At 35.9% G+C, this 15981-nt stretch overlaps 1 protein-coding gene across 1 annotated transcript in view; it reads right to left on the bottom strand.

Annotated features, from left to right (window-relative positions):
- The window catches only part of ARID2 (AT-rich interaction domain 2), a 162598-nt gene that overhangs the window by 2030 nt on the left and 144587 nt on the right, over positions 1 to 15981 (bottom strand). The window contains exons 17-20 of the mRNA XM_024736653.1: positions 11353 to 11491; positions 11175 to 11260; positions 8216 to 8339; positions 8035 to 8126 (exon numbers count right to left, since the gene is read on the bottom strand). Coding sequence (XP_024592421.1) covers positions 8035 to 8126; positions 8216 to 8339; positions 11175 to 11260; positions 11353 to 11491 — 441 coding nt within the window. The remainder of the gene's footprint in view (positions 1 to 8034; positions 8127 to 8215; positions 8340 to 11174; positions 11261 to 11352; positions 11492 to 15981) is intronic.

Consider the following 15981-nt stretch of genomic DNA (forward strand, 5'->3'; position numbering starts at 1 on the left):
AAAATGTTCATACAATGTTCATAGCAGCATTATTCTTAATAGTCCCAAACTGGAAACAACCCATATGTCCATCAAAAATAGAATGGAGGGCTTCCCTGGTGGTGCAGTGGTTGAGAGTCCGCCTGCTGATGCAGGGGACACGGGTTTGTGCCCCAGTCCGGGAAGATCCCACATGCTGTGGAACAGCTAGGCCCATGAGCCATGGCCGCTGAGCCTGTGCTCCGCCACTGAGAGGCCCACATACCGCAAAAAAAAAAAAAAACGAACAGAAAAAGTAAATTTGAGTATATTCATACGACAGAATTTTATACTGCTATATACACACAGTACTACTTCATGCAACGTGAATGAATTTCACAAACAATGTTGAGGAAAAAAAGCTAGCACAAGAAAAAATATACTTATACGATTTTACTTATATAAAGTTCAAAATCAAGTGAAGTTAATCTATGGTGTTATAGATCAGGACAGTAGTCCCACAGACAAGGACGGGGTAAAGACTGGGGTCACTCAGAGGGACTCCGTGGAACTGGTGTTGATCAATTTCCTAACTTGGATGGTTGGCTATGCGGTGGTTCACTTTGTGACAGTTCATTGAGCTTCACACTTCTGTTGTTTTTTACTTTTCTTTAGGCATGATTTACTTCAAAAGTTTATTTAACAAATTTTTAAATGAACTATAAAATGTCTACAATTTTTTTTCTGGAAAAGAAAAAATAGCCATAAAAAACTCGATTTAAAAATAACCTACTAAGTGGAATCAAATTATTTCCCCTCTATAATCAATGAACATTTTGACAAAGCAAAAAGCCTTTACTTTCAAAAGCTTAACAAATAAAATCATATTTTCCAAACTGATGAACAGTCACATGTTAAAAAGTATTCTTTCTTTTATTTTTATGTCACATGGATAAAACTAGAAAGACTACATTTCAATCACTAGGATGATTTTAAAGTAACCATTTCATTTTTGATATAAATTAATATCTTTTATATTGGGAGGTTTTAAAGAATTAAATAAGCACTCACTAGATAAAAAATGAAATATGCCTTTTTTGTTGTATAAAATGATATTCTTTCAATTTCAAATTTCAAAAGTTCCTTTATCTTTTTGAAATGTTTAACAAAGGATAAACATTGTGTCACTTTAATGCACTTAATAGATAAGAAATAATTTGTAAGTAGCATTAGTGAAAACAATTTAAGACACAAATCAGCTTTTAGGAAAATAGCACAGTTTGATGCAAGTTTATCTCCTTTCCCTCCCAAAATGAATAAAAGAAATTTATTTTCTGGAGGAACTAAACCAGAAAGGGTTAGGACTTACAGAGACATAGACGACGTGAAGGAAAGTGAACGTACTCGACCCCAGTGAGTTGCTCCTACCCACCCCACCCCCAATTCTGTTTCCACAGTGCATGCCCTCACGGACTCTTCTTCAAGTTGCCCACTTCTAAAGGCAAGGAAATCAAAGATTCTTCCCTGGAGAAACAATCTCTACGAAGACTGACGTTTCAGGGGCTTCTAGGAAACAAACTGGTTCATCGGGGGTCACCCTAAAATGGCAATCACTAGTGACACGTGGGGGTCATGCATCCAGAGCTTCCAACTAGCTAGCAGGTATTTCATTCTTAAAATATAACACAAAGCCCCAAATCCTCTATGAATAGGATGTTATAAAAATAGCAACAACTGACAACTTAAAAAGAGGTCTTAGAATTTAAAGCATGGCAGATGAAGTAAAAATGCAGTAGATTTGATGATAAAGTCAAGGAAGTTTCTAGAAAACAGATTAAACAGACAAAAATTAAAGCTAAGAAAGAAAAGAAAGTTAGAGGATCGCTCTACAAGGGTCTAGCATCCAAAAAAACCCAGAAGTTCTAGAAATGGGAACAGACAATGGATAGCAGGGAATTATAAAAAGAAACATTTGAGAAAGTTTCCCATTACTTAAGGACATGAATCTCTTGATTGAAAGGATCCACTGAAATGAAATGCCCACTTCAATGATAGCAACAACAAAAAACACCCACAACAAGACACAGCATTCATGAAATTTCAGAATAACAGAAATTGGAAAAAAAAAAAAAAGACCCTAACAACTTCTGGAGGGTGGGGGTGGGGGGGAATAGATATACAAAGGAATGCGAATCAGAATGTCACTGGACTTGTCAACAGCAAAGCTGCATGCTAGAAGACATTAGAGCAATGTCCTCAGATTTTTAAAGGAAAGTGATTTTTCAATCTAGAATTCTATATCTAACCAAACTATCAAGACTAAGGGCAGACTAAAAACATTTTCAGACAGGTAGGGCCTTGAAATTATTGGAGGACATACCTTACTACAATGAGGGAGGAACTCAAGTAAAAAGAAGTAAGTAGGATTCAAGAAAAAGGTTTCAACATAGAAGGAATTCCCAGGGACAGCTGTGTACCAGGCCTACAAAGTAAGCTGTCTAAACTACCAAGGCCAGTTTCCAAGGGGAAAAAAATGTAGAACTGACAGAAGTTTAACAACTGTGTTTTTTAGATAGCTTATACATAGGCTTGAAAGATACTGATTGAAATATATGGGAAGATCAGCATTAGGCCCATTAAAAGCTAATGAAGAAGCAAGACAATCATTAACCCCGCAAAAACAAAGAGAGAAAAAGAAATGTAAAACAGTAGCACGTGGCTCAGCGTCAAACAATACAACAACATCTGATTAAGATGTAACAATATTATGAAGAAATGAAAAGCGTAAGGAAGAGAGATTTTAACAGTGTTCAATAGAAAGAGAGTCAACAGGTAAAGTGTAAAATAGGTAAATTAAGAAATAGTAACATAAACATGTTATTTAGAAACATGGAGGCAAATACCAGAAAAATTAGCTCAACTTGTTGAAAGCTCTTCCTTGGATGTGGGTAGGAAGGGTGAAGTAGGGGACTATATAGTTTGTTATAAGCTTTACCATTTAATTAAAAAAAATTTTATAACAGCTTTATTGAGACATAATTCATATACCACACAATTCACCTGTTTAAAGTGTATAATTCAGTGGTATTTAGTATATTAACAGAATTGTGCAACCATCACGACAATCAATTTTAGAACATTTTCATCATCCCCCAAAAGAAACCAAATACTCATTAGTAGCCACTCTGCATTCTCCCCAAATCCCTCCTTTGTTCTTGTTTTTAGTTTTAAATTGTGGTAAAATATACATAATACAAAATTTACTACTTTAACCATCTTTAAGTGTGCAGTTCAGGGGCATGAAGTACACTGACGCTGTTGTGCGACCATCACCACCATGCATCGCCAGCACTTTTTCATCTTCCCACAACCAACAAGAACCCCCCACTGCCTCACTCCCCCAACCCCCTGCTGGGGGCTGGTACACTGTTCTACTTTCTAGGTACCTCATTTAAGTGGAATCATACAATATTTGTCATTTTGTGCCTGGCTTATTTCACTTAACACAATGTCTTCAAGGTTTATCCATGTTGTAGAATGTATGAGAATTTCATTCTTTTTTAAGGCTGAGTAATATTCCGTTGCATATACACACACATTTTAGTTATCCATCCCTCTGCTGATGGACCGGTGGGATGCTTCTACCTTTTGGCTACTGCGAATAACGCTGCCATGAAAATGGTGCATAAATATCTGTTCAACTCCCTGCTTTAAACTCCTTTGTGTATATACCCAAAAGGTAGAATGAAATGTTTAATTTTTGACGAATGGCCACACTCTTTTCCACGGTGGCTGTGCCATTTTATATTTCCATCAGCAACACACAAGGGTTCCAATTTTTCCACATTCTTGCCAACACTTAATTGTTTTCGATTTTTTGTTTGTTTGTTTTTAATAATAGCCATTCTAATGGGTTTGAAGTAGTACCTCATTGTGGTTTTGACTTGCATTTTCCTCATGATTAGTAATGTTGAACATCTTTTCATATGCTTATTGGCCATTTATTTATCTTCTTTGGAGATATTTCTATTCAAGTCTTCTGCCCATTTTTGATTTGGTTTGTTTTCTTTTTGTTGTTGAGTTTTAGGAGTTCTTTACATAGTCTGAATATTAACCCCTTTATCAGATACTTGATTTGTAATTCTTTTCTCCCTTTCTGTTGAATGTCTTTTTATTCTATTGATAGTGTCCTCTGATGCACAAGTTTCTAATTTTGATGAAATTCAATTTATGTTTTCTTTTGTTGCCTGTGCCATTGGTGTCATATCCAAGAAACCACTGTCAAATCCAATGTCATGAAGCTTTTTCTAAGAGTTTTATAGTTTTAGCTCTTACTTTTAGGTCTTTGATGCATTTTGGGTTAATTTTTGCATGTGGTGTTAGGTAAGGGTTCAACTTCATTCTTTTGCATGTGAATTTCCAGTTTTCCCAACTCCATTTGTTGAAAAGACTATCTTTTCCTCATTGAATAGAGAATTGTCATCCTTACTGAAAATCATTTGACCACATATGCAAGGACCACATATGTCTGGACTCTCCAATCTGTTTCCTTGGTTAATATGTCTGTCTTTATGTCACTAAAGACAGTACACTGTTTTGATTATACACTGCTTTGCAGTGAAATTTTAAATCAGAAAGTATGAGTCCTCTAACTTTGTTCTCCCTTTTCCAGACAGTTTTGCTATTCAAGGTTCCTTGAGATTCCATATGAATTTTAGAACAAATATTTCTATTTCTGCAAAAATGTCACTGAAATTTTGATAGGGGTTGCATTGAATCTGTAGATTGCTTTGGGTAGTATTGGCATCTAAACTATATTAAGTCTTCCAATCCATGAACAAAGGATGTCTTTCCATTTATTTACATCTTCTTTAATTTCTTTCAGCAATGTTTTATAGTTCTCAATATACAAATCTTCCACCTCCTTGGTTAATGTGATTATTTTATTCTTTTGATTTACTGTAAATAGAACTGTTCGTTTCTTTTTCAGATTGTTCATTATTAGTGAAAGCATCATTTGATTTTTAAATAAGACCCATGTGTTACACTGACAAAAGGTATACATCAAAAACAGGAGAAACATATTGCAATTCTCCAAAGCTCAAGTTTAGTCATAAAAGAGATAAACTGCATTTTAAAAGTTTACATTATTTTTATTTATTTATTTATTTTTTGCGGTACGCAGGCCTCTCACTGTTGCGGCCCCTCCCGTTGCAGAGCACAGGCTCCGGACGCGCAGGCTCAGCGGCCATGGCTCACGGACCCAGCCGCTCCGCAGCATGTGGGATCTTCCCGGAGAGGGGCACGAACCCGTGTCCCCTGCATCGGCAGGCGGACTCTCAATCACTGCGCCACCAGGGAAGCCCAAAAGTTTACATTATTCAATCAGATTCTGAACTTAAAATTTTAAAAAATGCTGACATTTCATACTCTTCAGTATACTGTACTGTAAGAATGAAAGTAAATTTCCATATATCTTCCTGTTGACCTGTAATTTTCTTATTGCAAATATAATTTGCTTTAGTTAAAAAAAAGAAAATCACACCTGTTAACTTACTCCACCAGAGACGAGGAAATATATCAACAAAGAATTATCTTTTTCAATACCTGATTTCCTATACTTTTTTCTTCACATATGTTTTGCCAGATTCTGTCAGTACTCCTGCTCTAGCAAAACTCCTCATTACTGGAGATATTCGATAGAGGTTCTACATGGGGATTTCAACCCAGACTGGAAGGGCGAATGGGAAGAATTTAATGGATTGTTTTAATGCTTCTGCTTTTCTAAGATCATAGCACCTGAAGATGCCAAAAGACATCTAGAAGGTTTAGAGTTAAATAAAATAACAAAATCAAAAACAAAACACAAACTGTAAGATGAAAACTTTGGTTCAATAATTATATTAGATGTAGCCAAAGTGGCTTTGCTGTAAGCCTAAGAATGTACAATTTGAATGTGAGGGAAAAGTTATAAAATTACTTTTAGAATTCCAACTGTCTACACAAATTCCAGATCAGAACTCTAGGAAAAAATGAAATTTTGAGACCTTCTTCCCTTCCATCTGTCTATCAATCAAATATTTATTGAATCACTGTTATATTCCCAACACTATGCTAGGCACTGAGGACACAAAAACAAAAATATTCAACCCCTGCTTTCACAGATCTCATCATGTAAGGTGGTAACAAAGCAATGTGTGGGGGGCACCTTAGGTCAAGGGTAGGTAGTGAGGGAGATGTCAAGAAAGGAAGAGGTGACCTGGGTTGAGTCTTGAAGGATGAATAGGAAGTAGGGATTATCTCTGATGTACTGGGCAATTGGGCTACAAAGATTAATCAGAGAAAATCTGTAGTTAGGTCAGTAGTGGAAAAATGCCACATAAATAACTACTTACAAAACAGTAAGATGAAATGTTATAAGACAGACATGTTACAAAAATAAAGAACAAACTCAGTGAGGAAGGGGAACACAGCATAGGAAAAGCAGCACACAGAAGCCAACGTCTGAGCTGAATCACGGGGGCTTGCAGATACTAAATGGGCCACAACACAGGGAGGACAGTATAGCACTGGAACAAATGTACAAAAGTGAGACACGAAAGACGTCTTGCATGTGGTTTAGTTTGGCTAAAACTGAAATGTAGCCAAAGGAGGGGTGGGGAGGGGAATACAGTGAGAAAGGAAGGAAGAACTCATGAATGAAGCTGGGAGATGCTAGTGACAAAACCTTCATATTTCTTTTTTTTTCCCTGAAAAACTATGCTTATTTTTCATTTGAGTGTTAAGAATTTTTCTTATTCCTCTGTGGGAATACTTGATACACTAAATATAGTAACTTTTGTCATTAAAAATACTTTTTAAAAACTTTAGTTTTATTCATCATTAATTTGCAGAAGCTTTTAAGTTTGATATAGTTAAATTAATTGCTTTTTTTTTTTTGTAATCGATGGCACTGTTTTTATGTTTGGAAAGTCCAGTTGGAAGGTTACTGCAAGAAATATCATTAAAGACCTAACACAAGGTAAAATGGGGGGAGGAGAACCAAGGTAGATTCGATTAATAGTATGTGAGAGGAGAGAGACTAGGAGAGAAAATCGCTATCTGGAAGGCAAGATGCATCAGAGTACACCTTCCCAATGAAGGAGCCTGAGTTGGGTCAGCTGAAGATGGAGGACGAATAATACTAGAATATTAGCTTCAAGCTTCAAGGGAGACAAGGGAGGCAAATCCACCATTTGCTCTCTCTAGGGTTAGAGTTATTGTTTCCAGTTGCTATAGATCTACAAAACCCTAAGTTTTCTCTTAAGTTCACTAAAATGTAACTTTTAAAACTTCAGAGTATTATAGTGAATCTCAGCACACGTATGGCTTTGATGGTTTCATTAAAACGGTAATTATCAAACTGAATTCCATTCTAATTCCACATGATTCAAGTGAGCAATTCATTTTTCCTCCCAGTAAACTCCTAAGTTTTCTCTTGTAGATCTACTTTTTGCTCTAAATTCTATGACCAGGGCTTCCCTGGTGGCGCAGTGGTTAAGAATCTGCCTGCCAATGCAGGGGACACGGGTTCGAGTCCTGGTCCAGGAAGATCCCACATGCCGCGGAGCAACTAAGCCTGTGCTCCACAGATACTGAGCCTACGCTCTAGAGCCCGCGAGCCACAACTACTGAGCCTGTGTGTCACAACTACTGAAGCCCGTGTGCCTAGAGCCTGTGTAACGCAACAAAGAATAGCCCCTACTCACTGCAACTAGAGAATGCCCACACGCAGCAATGAAGAACCAATGCAGCCAAAATAAATGAATATAAATAAATAAAATAAACTTAAATTCTATGACCAGCAAGAAATTTAACCTAACGAAACAAGTTAAAAGAAAACCTTTTGGTTGTTTCAACTTCTATTTTTTTGCCTTTTAAGAATCCATGATGGCCTGAGCTTGACATAAGCTTTCGGACATACCAAAAATTGATGCGAAAAGCAGTGAATAAAATGCAGGCATCTAACCTTATTAACTTATGGGTAAAAGTAAAATAATCTAGATTCACTCTGGCTGCAGTAAACAGATTACTCACCTGCGACCACATTCTGAATATTTACCAATATTTTTTAATATTAAGGCAGCTGTTAGTCGGATGTGTTTAGTTATTGGTCCCTCTTTTTCATCCTTAAAAAGGAAAAGAAAAGAAAAAGAATAAAGATCTAAATCACACAGCGTGCACACACTTACAGATAAGGCTTTCAAGGCTTACTCACTGTAAAATCTCGAAAGACAAGGTTTCTTGATCCTCTCCTAAGAGCCATAAGGGCAGCACTGGGATGATTCACAATGGCCTTTTGTGCTCTAGGAGTTGAGCTTGTGCCCCCTACAGCTGGCTGCCTAAATTGACCAGAGAGAGAAAGAGATTGTTAACATGATGCAGCAGACAGACTGATAACGAATGACCAACCTGCCAACCCCTAAGGTGGTTACTCTGAAACTCTGGATACAGGGTGAGTAAAAGCTCCCGTGGCCCAGCAGTAATATTTACTCTTGTGTCAGCCTAGGCATAAGGGCTCTCGGTATCAAGGAGAAGTTTCAAGTCTTTTATTTTCCGATCTATCAACTTTAAAGCAAACAACAGATGTTCTGGTACAGCCCATATATAAATACAACATAGTATTCAAAGTTGTGAAGTTCACATCTTTGAATGCAATGTAAAGATGTTAACAAAGACTAGTCTACAATTTGAGCTGCAAATTATTTTTGCTAAACTGTACCTAGGAGTAAAATAATATTACCTGAGAATGTACTGGTATATGTATATATAGGTCACCCAGGAAAAGATAACCTAATATCATAATAATACAAAATTATGCCAACTATTACACTTCAAACTATTACTATGTTACATAACTTTTCTTCAGTATTTACTAATTTCAATCAATTCTTTCAGTATAGCTCTACTGTCCTTTAGGAAAGATACAGAATGGAGGGACTGCAGAGGTAGATTTTATATAAAATCAGATTTCAAACTACTCTAGGTTTCCTTCGCCAAGCAGAAAAATTGTATCAGTATCTGCTGTATTCTGGTGGGGCAGGAGTGGCGAGAGCACTGGCTCACAGTGAGGAAATCCTATTTCTGACACTGTAACCAGCTGCACGACTTTCAAGTTCAGTTTGCCCCTTTGTGCTTCAGGTTTTGCATCTGTAAAGTGGGGATATTTCTGGCACCTTTTTACATAAGTAAAGTAATTCTGAATATTAAGTTAACATAAAAGCAATCTTTAAATTGTAAACCACTTTTTATCTGTATCTACTTATAGATGTCTACAAGTAAGGATATCTGTATATGGACACAGATGAAAATTATTATTAGATTATATGTATAAGTGACAAAGATTTTTGATTGATTGTAACTGATATACCAAATATAAGTTCCTCCAAATTTGAGCAAAATCAAACATACTGCAACATACGCTTATAGGCTACATAATACATAGAAATTAAATACAGTTCACCCTTGAACAACATGGGAGTTAGGGGTACCCACTCTCTCTGCAGTGAAAAATCCGCATATAACTTTAGAGTTGGCCCTCCATATCCGCAGTTCTACATCTGTGGGCTCAACCAACCACAGATGGTGCAGCATGTAGTATTTACCGCGACAAAAATCCGCATATAAGTAGATCCTCCCAGTTCATATCTGTGTTGTTCGAGGGTCAACCGTACAGTAAAATTTACAGAAAAAGATACTTGGCAGAAAAATGGCTTTCTACTGCCTTTAAGGTAAAATCCAAACTCATGATTATGGCTTATGAAACCCTCAGCTATTTACTCCTCATTCTTTGGGTCTCAGTTTGGATGTGCTTTCTACCAGAAAGCCTTCCCTGGTCTCCTAGGTTGGTTTAGGTGGGCTCTCACAGTGTCTTGTGCATATCTTCATTTTAGGACTTATTACACCATATAATAAGAATTACCTATACCTCTCATTGCATCTCCAGACTTGAAAACAGCAAAACATCTTGGTCACGTATACCTCGTGCTATACCTTAGTGCCTAGCACGTGGAATAAATAGTAATGGAGAGAATAAAGTAAACAGTAATGGAATGAATAAAGTATGTGAGCAGCTTCTGTGTTCCTATACTTCTGGTTCTCTGTCTAAAATTTCAACTCTGTGAAGTTACGCTATATCTTGTTCTTAGAATTCCCTATGTCTGGCATAATGCCCAGTACACAGCAGTATCTCAATAAATGGTGACAAATTAATTTATTTTCACATTATGAGAATTTAATATACAGTTGTCCCTTGGTGTCCACGGGGGATTGGGTCCAGGACCCTCTGTGGATACCAAAATCCTGGGACCAATCCCAGGCAGATACCGAGAGATGACTGCATTTGCATATAACATACACACATCTTCCTGTGTGTTTTGAATCATCTCTAGATTACTTATATACCCAATACAATGTAAATGCTATGCAAATAGTTGCCAGTGCATGGCAAATTCAAGTTTTGCTTTTTGGAGCTTCTTGAAATTTTTTTTTTTCCAAGTATTTTTGATCCCTGGTTGGTTGAATCCTCAGATGCCGAACCTGAGGATATGGAGGGCTGACTGTATTTTTCAGGTTACAGAGTTTACAACTAAAGGCCTCAGAAACAGAACAGGAAATACTATGTAAATCTAATAAGGACCTTACAGGAATCTACAGCTAACTCAGAACCTGACTACAAGTATGTGTTCATGAAATAATAGGTAAATGAATAACCATATAGTAAATGTGACATATACAACTTTATATTGGACCCTCAACATGCCACCTTGGCCTCTCCTCAGGAGTAGCTGTAAGAATAAATCTCGTTGCCATTATCAAGTACATGTTCAACTACTCTCTCAAAGGACAAAGAACCATATATTTATTTCCAGTTTACAAAGCATTTCTCATATATCATATGTCATTACTTCCAATGACTTGTCTACAAAGTGGAATCAAAATATTAGAGCTACAAGGTACTTACAGACCATGTGGTCCAGCCAAAATGAGAAGTGATTCCTAGGGCATTTACACAATTTGAACAGGGTCACATACATAGCTGGTTAATGGTAGAGCTGGACTACAACCCAGGTTTCCTGTCTCCCGATATACTAAATTGCCTTTTATTACTAAGTTTTGCCTGGTTTCCTGATTTGTCTTTTTTTATGTGCAACAGGAAGTGAACTCAGATTCCTTACTTGATAGAAGATTTCTGACTTCCTGCTTGTCCTGGTTCATCTTGTTTTAATCCTGCAAGCAGGGCATCCTTTGAACAGTGTTTGTCCTTTTTGAGAAAGAGGAAGTAAAAAACATATGCATCAAGATCTTTAACACAACCAAATGAGTTACAAACCAAATAGTATTAAGAAAGTGTACCTGTAAGTGGGTAATGAAAGAAAACCTCTGTCGCTGAAAAGGCTCACAACCTTCCCAAAGACACTGCCCTGGATATACGTCCTTCCCTCCATGTTCAGTTGCTGCATGGTAGAAAACCTGTGAGGGCGTCTGAAACCATCTACAAAAAATAAAAGCAGTAGAAGTTTTCTAACACTTAGATATGTTCTTTAAAACAGAAAACCTGCTCTCTTAATATAAAAGCTCCAGATCAATGTATAGAAATATTAAGCAAAACAGTGCAAACAAATTTCAAGTTCATTTCATTTCAAAGAATATTTTTTAAATTTCTGCTTATATTTAAAGTCAAATACTCAATTGTTCTGAACACTTCTGGTAATTTGTTTTAAGCTTAGTGTTTCATTCTTAATTCCCTACCTTCAATGAAGGTCAGTTAAGAATCTCTTGAAAGTAAATAAAATTTCATTTTAAAACACAACAGAACATTATCTTATAAACAAATACCATACTCTTGTACTTTTAGGAGCTGCTCAAGCATTTATCAGATTTCATATTACATATAATAAACTCTAGCATATTCAATCTAAAAATCTAAAGGCTACACATTTTGGTGACTCTGACTTTTTAGTTGAATTCACATTTTGTATGTCCATCTATGTTTAAGAAGTCATGTCTCTCGTTTCTCCAACATCACACCCTATTCACTCACAGACCCTGAGGCTTAATATTAATAATACAAAGGCCTGAGTGTATCCGGCCAAGGACAGAAACCTGAAGAAAATCAGATACTATACTCCCTTGTTAATTAGAATACATGGTAATGAAAGAATACTGGAATCCAGACAGCAAAGAATACGTTAAAAGACTTCAATTACTAATTAGTAACTCAAATATTTATACAGTCAATAGCTTTGAAGTTTATGGCAGCTCTCTCAGGATCTAATTTTTTATGGATGTCAGATAAACGTGTCTATATTTGAGCCAATTTTTGATGTGGAGCACATATATAATATTTCAAATTAATATTCCTTCAGGAAATGACAGGCATTTTAAAATAAATTTTAATCAAAATAATTAAATACTGAATTATAAAAGACAAGGTCAAAAATCATTGTAACTGACATATTTCATACCATTTATATTCATCTATATAAATACTTACCAAAAGTTTATTGTAAAACTATCATGGCTTCAAAGAATTAATATTAGTGTAGTGTGTTAAAGTGTCCACACTACCCAAAGCAATCTACAGAGTCAATGCAATCCCTATCAAAATTCCAATGGCATTTTTCATAGAAATAGAACAAGCAAGCCTAAAATTTGTATGAAACCACAAAAGACCCCAAAAAGCCAAAGCAATCTTGAGAAACATGAAAAGCTGGAGGCATCATGTGCCGTGATCTCAAACTATATTACAAAGCTATAGTAATCAAAACAGTATGGTATTGACATAAAAACAGACACATAGATCAATGAAACAGAACAGAGAGCCCAGAAATAAACCCATATATAGTCAATTAATTTGTGATAAATATATAATAGAAAAAAGACATTGTCTTCAATAAACAGTATTGGTAACACTGGATAGCCACATGCAAAAGAATGAAACTGGACTGCTCTCTTATACCATACAAAAAAATTCACTCAGAATGGATTAAAGACTGGAATGTAAGGCCTGAAATCATAGAACGCCTAGAAGAAAACATAGGTGGTAAGCTCCCTGACACAGGCTTCAGCAATGATTTTGTAGATTTGACACCAAAAACAAAGCCGATGATAAGCAAAAATAAATAAGCAAAAATAAACAAGTGGGACCACATCAAACTAAAAAGCTTCTGCAAAGCAAAGGAAACAATCTACAAAATGAAAAGACAATGTACTGAATGGGAGAAAGTATTTACAAATCATATATCTGATACGGTATTAATATCCAAAATATATAAAGAACTCATACAACTCAGCAGCAAAAACTAAAAAACGGGTCAAGGTTCTAAATAGACATTTTTCCAAAGAAGACATACAGGTACATGAAAAAATGCTCAACATCACTAATCAAAACCACAAAGAGATATCACCTCACATCTGTGCAGATGACTACTATCAAAAACACAAGAAATAAGAAGTGTTTGTGAGGATATGGAGAAAACAAAACCCCTGCCCCTGTGCACTCTTGGTGAGAATGTAAATTGGTGTGGCCACTGTGGAAAACAATACAGAGGTTTCTCAAAATATTAAAAATAGAACTACCATATGACCCAGCAATTCCTGTTCTGGATATTTATCCAAATAAATGAAGACACTAACTTGAAAAGATATGTGCATCCCCATGTTCACTGCAGCATTATTTATAACAGCCAAGATACAGAAACAACCTAAGTGTCCATCGACAGATGAATGGAAAGAAAATGTGGTACACACACACACACACACACAGAAATATTAGCCATAAAAAAGGAACAAAATCTTGCCATCTGAGACTACTTGGATGGACCTCAAGGGAATCATGCTAAGTGAAATTTGTCAGACAGAGAAAGACAAATACCCTATGACCTCACTTAATATGTGGAAGCTGAAAAAAAGAAAAACAAAACAAAACAAAACAAGACAAACCCTCCTACTAAGCTCATCGGTAAAGAGAAGAGACTGGTGGTTGTCAGGGGCAGGAGATGGGAGGGCGGAATGTGAAATAGGTGAAGGAAGTCAAAAGGTACAAAATCCTAGTTATAAAATAAATAACTCATGGGGATGTAATTTTTTAAAAAGTTTACTGTGTAACTAAAATCAGTAAGTACATTTTTAGTTTTGGAATTTCTTTTATTTTTCAGTACTCATAATGCGATTTCATTAATATGAAATATATGACTGGAGTGCAACTAACTGTCACAAGAAAACAGTTCTTATTGTACTTTTAAGATTTTACCTAAATACTATTAATTTATTAATTGAAAAGTAAAATTGTTTACACACACACAGACACACAAACCAAAATCCAAATATACTACTACTTGTCACTAGTCAAAATGGTATCTATTTTTAAACTATTTTGCAATACATTACATGAATCTAGTTTATTTACAATACACAAAATTGATGAATTCACCAGTCACAAGAAAAAAGGACGAAGTTAGTATTTCTTTAGATCAATTTAAATTACTCAATAGACAAAACTCTGTGTGTGTGTGGTTTTAAGACAAGAATTTTTAAGTGCTCGCTTTACCTGGCCAAGACAGAATCTATTATTTCCCTCTTACCTTCTATGTTTCCCTTCATCCTAAGTCTATTTTCTCTTTATTCATCTAACTGTTCAAGTCATACAAACCAGTCTCTGACTGACTATGGTACAAGGTGAAGTTCTAAAACAGTGATGAAGTTGGCTACAGTGATCATATGAGGGTGGAGACAAGTTAGGGATTCCAAATCCCCTAAGTGGAATATCTGGATTTAAAATGCTTAAATGTAATTTCAATGCAAAACAGTGAGTTTTCAGAACACTATGGATTTTTCTGAGATGGAGAAGAATAAGACATGAAGTGGGATGTCACTACTGTTTACAAGTGTGTCTAAACAATCTTCCTACTACCTTTCCATCAACAACCTACCCCAAGTCCCCCAAAACAAAGAACATGTTCACTTAAAGAGATCAGAAAAATTCAAAAGAGCAACCAAATGAAAATAAAAATTCTCTGTGATCCAATTATCCAGACTGCTAACATTTTGGTATATATGCTTATGTCTTCTCTGTGTATATGTGTTTTTTAAACAAAACTGAGTCTGTTTTGTTTTTTTAATTGAAGTATAGTTGATGTACAATGTTGTCTTAGTTTCTGGTGTACAGCAAGTGATTCAGTTATACATATATTTATCCTTCCCCCATGCCCTTTCCCCTTTGGTAAACCTAAGTTTGTTTTCTATGTCTGTGAGTCTAAGACTGGGTCTGTTACTGATACAATTTTATATACTGCTGCCACAGTATGGTTATATGGTGCCTTTGCACAAATTTAAAGAATACCTTCCTTAAGATTCTTTACTGCCATCTGCTGAAAAACTGTTGTAATAAATATATAATTTCTGGCATGTACCATCTGAAGGGTGCCTCCCCTCCTCCCCACACACAACCACAGGCAGAGGAAATGAGCAAATAACATTTCTCTGAAACACATTTTACTTACTGTTAATCTAGCTTCCAGGGTGGCTGGGGGGCTTAAATGTGATGATACGTGTAAAATTATTTGGCAAATAGTATGCCAACAATAAATTATCATCACGATCGCTATTACTAGTAGTAGTCGTTGTAGTGGTGGCACTGGTAACCTCTTTTTTTTTAAAGAGCCCACCAGACTAATCATCTACTCTGAGATCTTTCCCACAACTATTCCCAAACTGTCAAGCTTTGCTCAATAAAATTTAGCCCACCTCCAAGTTAATGGTCCCGATTATCAAGTGACTCGTACTATTACTCACAACTCATTTTATTAATTTCTGCTTCTAAAAACATTCCCCACGAAACTGCTCCAAACTTTCACCTTCTGTTAAACACTGAACCTCAATCTTACTATTTTAGAGCTCATCTTCACCTGTATTAGTGTATAGGGACTTTCATATCTCTGAAAAAAAAAAAAAAAAAAAAAATTACTGAAAGAAAATAAGTTA

The sequence above is a fragment of the Neophocaena asiaeorientalis genome, unplaced genomic scaffold, assembly GCF_003031525.2.
Source record: "Neophocaena asiaeorientalis asiaeorientalis breed wild unplaced genomic scaffold, Neophocaena_asiaeorientalis_V1.1 scaffold134, whole genome shotgun sequence".
Classification (NCBI taxonomy): Eukaryota; Metazoa; Chordata; class Mammalia; order Artiodactyla; family Phocoenidae; genus Neophocaena; species Neophocaena asiaeorientalis.